At 38.2% G+C, this 6211-nt stretch overlaps 1 protein-coding gene across 1 annotated transcript; it reads right to left on the bottom strand.

Annotated features, from left to right (window-relative positions):
* Nucleotides 1-3837: 3837 nt before the first annotated feature.
* LOC112190090 (WEB family protein At3g51220) lies at nucleotides 3838-5480 on the bottom strand. Its single transcript, XM_024329517.2, has 2 exons — nucleotides 5170-5480; nucleotides 3838-4605 (listed from the first exon to the last, which is right to left on the bottom strand). Exons 1-2 carry the CDS (start codon nucleotides 5311-5313, stop codon nucleotides 4096-4098), a joined length of 654 nt encoding a protein of 217 aa, XP_024185285.1. The 5' UTR covers nucleotides 5314-5480; the 3' UTR covers nucleotides 3838-4095.
* Nucleotides 5481-6211: the final 731 nt, after the last annotated feature.

The following is a 6211-nucleotide window of genomic DNA, read 5'->3' as shown; positions in this document are numbered from 1 at the left end:
CTGTTATGCTTCACATGGCTGCATGTGCATGGCTGCATAAAACTACTACTTTTATATATGCGTGGTGTCAATTCAACTTCCTCTATTCAATTCCACCGACTTACCAGCCAGAAAAAGAGATTGAATTAAGGAAATGAATCCCTATGACCCTCTGTATTAGTTTGGTATCTGTGATCAAATATACCAGTACGTCCCCAGTTGCATTCTTCCACAAATCTCTGGGTGTGGAGGAGATGAAACAGAATAAACAAAGAGGTATGTGAGGGGATGGAGCAATTTAAGTGAGGTACGTGGGGGTCAAATCTCTCCGCTCTCCACCACCATGCTTACATGTTGGATTTGCTGTCGGTCTGTGTTTTTTTTTGGCTAGGTTAATTCGTATCCATGGATTGAGGGAGTTGTTGGGTTGACTATAAGTACGTACTTAGATTTAAGATAATCCGCTTGTTAGTTTATATTATGAATTAGTTTGATGAATTCACTTATAGAAGAGAGACAAAATGTAAAGACAATCGTTTTCACTCAACATATAATGTATTTTTTATGATAAGTAAGAAGAATATGATTAAAGATGAAATTAAGTTACAGGGCCAGCCCTGAGGGCTGCCGCCTGAGGCAGCTGGCTCAGGCCACCGGCTCCCGGAGGCCTCCGGAGTTTCTATATATAAGTTATAGATAATATATATATATATATATATATATATATTTACCATAAGCATCTAGAAAATTTTCCGAAATAATATCAGAAATCTCTACAGGAGACTTGTATTCTAACAAGCACCAGCTAGCAAAAAGCGCAATAGCTACTCCATTTGCTTCAACATAGTAGTGACATAGGGGAAAGATAACTCGATATGTACCCCGTGTACAACATAGTATAATTATCTGCTTTATCACAGCTTTCCTCCTATGTTGCCGCCGAAAATAAAATCCGACGGCACTTAGTCTCACCCTGCCACTAGGCGGTAGAGCCCATTTGACGAAGCAAATAAGTCACCGCCGACCTAGAGCAGACAAGGCACGTAGAGTGCATACCCAGGCACAAAGCTCGATTAGGCCTACACAATATATGTAGGATTTTATTGACTGCATAAAACGCATTCAACCTAGATAGCAAAACACAATAAAAATTGTAAATAATAAAAATAAAACAGCTTGGGCTAGACCCAAACAGTGGGCCCAAACCCAAGCATAATCCCAAAAGACAAGGACACCATAGCCACGGTTGAAGGCCCAGCCCAATTCTTTTTAGGCCCAAGCAGTGGGCCGCCACCACCAGAGCTGAGACACCACCGCCCGAGAGAGGCCGCGCCCGCCTGCATCATACCACCCTCCTCTGCGTCCAGCCACCACCTGCAACAGTCTGCAACCAACTTCGGAGAAACCACCGAAGCGGATCAAAACCTACAACAGCTCGCCGCCGGCCACCGCTTCTCCAACCCAATTGTCCCAAGATGCTGGACTACCAGCCACCATGCCCCGATCAAATCTGGAAAGACTCCCAGCCTCGAAACAAAGCTGATCAACTCGCATCCACCAGCCTCGTGCAACCAGCCTGAGAAGAACCATCGTGGATTCAACATCCTCATCCCTTCTGCCCCCCCCCACTTCGTCCTGCCAGAACTGAGCCTCACCCACCCCGCCACCGCGAACCCCCTTGCAACTTGATACCGACACCCCCGATCCAGAGCAAGAGAACCCCGATTGAGGGACCTTTGATTGCTTGACAATAGATCCCGTCCGACGACAGCGTCCATAGACGCGCCGTCGGACGGAGGTAGACAACCCTTCTGAAAATCCTAAGCTCGCGGAAAGAAAAAGTTTATATGGAAGAGGAAAAGGAAAAAAAAAAAAAAAGGGGCTGGGCCACAGGTTCAAGAAAAATTGCCTTAAACCCTAAAAAGACAAAAAGAAAAAAGGTTTAAATTAAAACTGAAAATGTGATTTAGAAAAGAAAAAAGGTTAAAAAACTGAAAGGAAAGCAGTTGGACCCCACTTAAGTCCATTAATGGCTTAATTGATTGAAAAAAATATATGGAAAAAGGAAAGGAAAAGTTTATATGGAAAAGGAAAAGGAAAAAAAAAAAAGGGGGCTGGGTCACGTGTTCAAGAAAAATTGCCTTAAACCCTAAAAAGAAAAAAAGAAAAAAGGTTAAAAAACTGAAAGGGAAGCAGTTGGGCCCCACTTAAGTTCCTTAATGGCTTAATTGATTGAAAAAATTTAAAGAAGTGAGTCAAGCGTGATTCGAATCTTAGTGAAGAAAGATGCAGCATGTCTTCCCTTCCGCTGGAGCAACGCGCAACTTCTAGTTTATTTGAGCAAACAATGATATCAGGGGTTTAGGCTCAATGTTCCCCCCTTGTATTCGACAGTTTCATTAATCAAGGCTTGAGGGCAGCCGCACCAGCCCTTTATTCAAAAAAAAAAAAAAACTTTTCCTTTCCTTTTTCCATATATTTTTTCAATCAATTAAACCATTAAGGGACTTAAGTGGGGCCCAACTGCTTCCCTTTCAGTTTTTTAACCTTTTTTCTGTTTTTCTTTTTAGGGTTTAAGGCAATTTTTCTTGAACCCGTGGCCCAAACCCCTTTTTTTTTTTTTCCTTTTCCTTTTCCATGTAAACTTTTCCTTTCCTTTTTCCATATGAATAACTATTTATTTTCATTCTCCACATGGAAAACTAATCCAAATTAAACCCTATATATTGATTGTGTATGCATAGAAAATTTCTCACATCAAACAAGATCAATTCTTTATTGTTAAAAATGCGAGAAGAGCAAGGTTTCAGTGATGCTTTAGAGCAACTCCAACAGCTTCCCTATAATTTCTGTATTATAGGGAAGCAAAAGTCAAAGTTTTAGCCTCTTTTTCTTCTCTAACTCCAACAGATTCCCTATTTTACAACAATTTCTAAAATCTCTATATTCTTCCTTAAATTTTAGAGTTTGCTGTAAATATAGGGAATTTGGTTTTCTCTTTCCTCACTTTCCCTAAAATAGGGATAATTATAGGGAATCTGTTGGAGCAAAAGAGGCTTATTTTTCCCTAAAGTAGAGAAAAATAAAAATATGGGGAATCTGTTGGAGTTGCTCTAAATTTAAATGCGTGATGGCCTAGCCTCCCACTGGGTTCCAGTCATAAAAAAAAATAGTTTATGTTTAACTAGTTTTGTAATTCATAATTTTATGTAAGGAATAAATATTCATATACTTTTGTATTGCTATTAATTTCATATTTACTTTTATTCAAAATACATGATTTTATATTGTTATTTGGCGCAAAAAAAAAAATATATACACATATATATAGGGAAAAATTTTACAATGTGTTAATGTATGACATGAATACAATTGCCTTAAAAGTGGTAAAATGAGTCATCAAAATAGTAATATTAGTCCTCAAAGTAGTAACATGAGTCCTAAAAGTGGTAAATTTTCTTAGTTACCACATGAATCCTCAAAATATTAATATTAGTCCTCAAAATAGTAACATGAGTCCTTAAAGTGGTAAATTTTCTTAGTTTACCATATGAATCTTCAAAATAGTAATATTAGTCCTCAAAGTGATAACATAAGTCCTTAGAGAGGTAAAAATAGTTGATGTATGAGAAATGTTAACATACCATAACTTTACCCATATATAGGAGGCTACATTTTAATTCTTTGCCTCAGGCCGTTAGAATCTCAGGACCGGTCCTGTCAAGTTAATTAGGTGCTACAATATCTAGGTAGGACAAAGGATCGCAATCTGGTGATAAGCTAGATATGTGCCATGAACTTCAAACAAATAATATGGGAAAAATACAAAACATGGCAGTTCATGCATTAGTCGGCAACCATATATGGTGAGAAATATATATTGATTGCTATTTATCTGAATATTCAATCATAAATTCAAAATGCCATCAAAGGCAAGGCAGCAAGCCTTTGATTTCTTTCAAGTCCTCCCTATTTTCTCCTCATATGACACAAAAAGTGGTAGTGATATTGCTCATGACCGAGGACAAACGTTATAGTACATCTTGAAGACAAAAAAGAAAAAAAGAAAGAGAACACATTTACTTCATATTTTGCTTAATCTGCTGAGAGCGCGCATCATCCTGATCTTGGAGACCCTCCTTGAAGGGCCTTGTTTTTGTTGAAAAGCCACCCTATTAGAGGCTTCTTCTTGTTCATCTTCTTAACAGAAGATGGGTCCCTCAGCCCCTCTCCTTGCATTTCCTCTTTGTTAACAATGACTTGAGCAAGTGAAGGAGGACTTGCAAATTTCACATATCTTTTCTTCTGAAACTCCTCTTCATTTTGGTTCAATTCCCTCTTAGTTTCAAACTGATCCGTTGCATTTTCGATGAATTTAACGTCTTCGATCTCGGGATCCTGATGATCAACTGACTGCTTTTGAAACTGCTCTCTTGCTTTCAAGTGGTTATACAGCTCTTTCCTTGCATGGTCAAGATCATCTCTGAGGGACTTTATGCAGTATGCCATTGCCTTGTTTTCTTCTCTGGCTTTCTCCAGATTTTGCTTTGTTTCTTCAAGCTCAGCTGTTAAGATTTCAACTTGGGATTGAGTGCGTCCATTCTCATTTGCTCCTGCAGCTCCAATCTAACAGAGAGGAATCGTGTACTAGAATGTGAGGAAGAGTTGTCTATTGAATTAAAACGAGAAAATGCTGAGCTCTTGTTTAAGTCGTAACATTCAATTCAACATCAGTCTTGATAATGTGGAAGGCCCTAACATTTTATATGTTGTATTGTCAAGTTCTAAATGCTCAATATATGTGCATGGAATGTGATCGTCTTGAACCATATATAGGTCCATTATCAGACCACACATAATCTATGTCACCCAATATATTGTTCACTTGTTTATGTGTGTTTAAGAGCACATGCATTACACGCAACAATAGTAATGCGTAGAGATCATCTAACTCTAACAGGCAACAATTAAGATAGCTAGAATTTGAGAATGCAATCCAAAACTAAAGGACAATGGGTGGAAAATTTCAGTAAGAGGTAATCCAGCTAGCTTCATTAGGACCATCTAACTCTTATGCGTGAAGGCTTTTTCATATATAGACGTAATATCTAGTCAAGGCTTTAAATATTCAATGCGAGCCTGAATTTTACACTTACATGGAAGAGAGAGAGAGAGAGAGAGTACATTTACCTCTTTGAGCTTGTTGCCATAGATCTCCCCAACTAAAACTCTTTCTCCAAACAACATCACTGCTTCCTTAACAGACCTGAAAGGCGCCCTAGTGTCAATCTCGGCACGCCCCCGGACCACCAGCTTGCCCTCTTCGGCGTTCATGATTGCTTATACAGCACAGATCGAGCTTCCACTACCACCTCACTAACCCGATTTCACAGATGTTAGAGGAAGAAAGCAATGCTAGCAGTACGGTCATGAAATGAATGTTGAAGGTCCTTTAATACAACAATGTTTCAAACCAGTGGAGCTATAAGGAGGTCGTTACAAATGGAGGGTGGTTTGATTTTGGATTACTTGGAGGAAGTTAAAAGAAAATGATCATCATGGGGCTTTGTTATCTTTGCGTCCACTTCACTGGAATTTTGTTAAGTGAAGTTGACAAGGGGTTGGTTGGACCGTCTTGATCATTTTGTTACTGCGCTATATCTGTGAAAGCCGCTATCAACCTTGATTAGGACCCTGCATCATTTTTAGTGGATATAGTTTATATTCACACAAATTTTAACCAACATTTTTTCTTAGTAATTATCTAATGACAATCTTGTTCTGGGCTAAAATGTTGATCGAAATACTTGGGACGTCTCAATTTGATCGATTACAGAGATTTTAAAGAAATAATTTGGATTTGACAAATGGATAACCCAACTATTCTATATATAATGCTAGTGAATTAAAATTGTGTTTTCCAACGAGTTAATTATTCGGAATAACTTCGCTTCTTCCAAAAATCTATGAAGAAGAGTAAAGACCTGCTAGAGCATTGATAATGACTCAAATTTCTCAAATATTAGGACATTGAATATTTGGCAACTGTTGTAGTTCTCTTGTCAGCACTAGGAAAAGGAAAAATAAAAGGTAAAAGTTTGATATGACAAATTATGGCGTATCAATAACATTGAGTACATGCATGTTAAGCATACGACTACACATCTAAATGCATGCATAATCTTTCCAAATGTCTTTATGTACGATTTAGATTTTCTTTAGAAAATGCTAG

Source organism: Rosa chinensis, chromosome 2 (assembly GCF_002994745.2).
Source record: "Rosa chinensis cultivar Old Blush chromosome 2, RchiOBHm-V2, whole genome shotgun sequence".
In the NCBI taxonomy this organism is placed as follows: Eukaryota; Viridiplantae; Streptophyta; class Magnoliopsida; order Rosales; family Rosaceae; genus Rosa; species Rosa chinensis.
The sequence above is the reverse complement of the archived record's forward strand: the minus strand, read 5'-3'. Positions and strand labels throughout refer to the sequence as shown.

Excerpts from the sequence above, each read along its gene's own strand:
- LOC112190090 (XM_024329517.2), bottom strand. The coding sequence starts at position 5,313 with ATGAACGCCGAAGAGGGCAAGCTGGTGGTCCGGGGGCGTGCCGAGATT. Across the intron at positions 4,606-5,169 it reads ATGGCAACAAGCTCAAAGAG|ATTGGAGCTGCAGGAGCAAA; the intron begins GTAAATGTACTC and ends CCTCTCTGTTAG.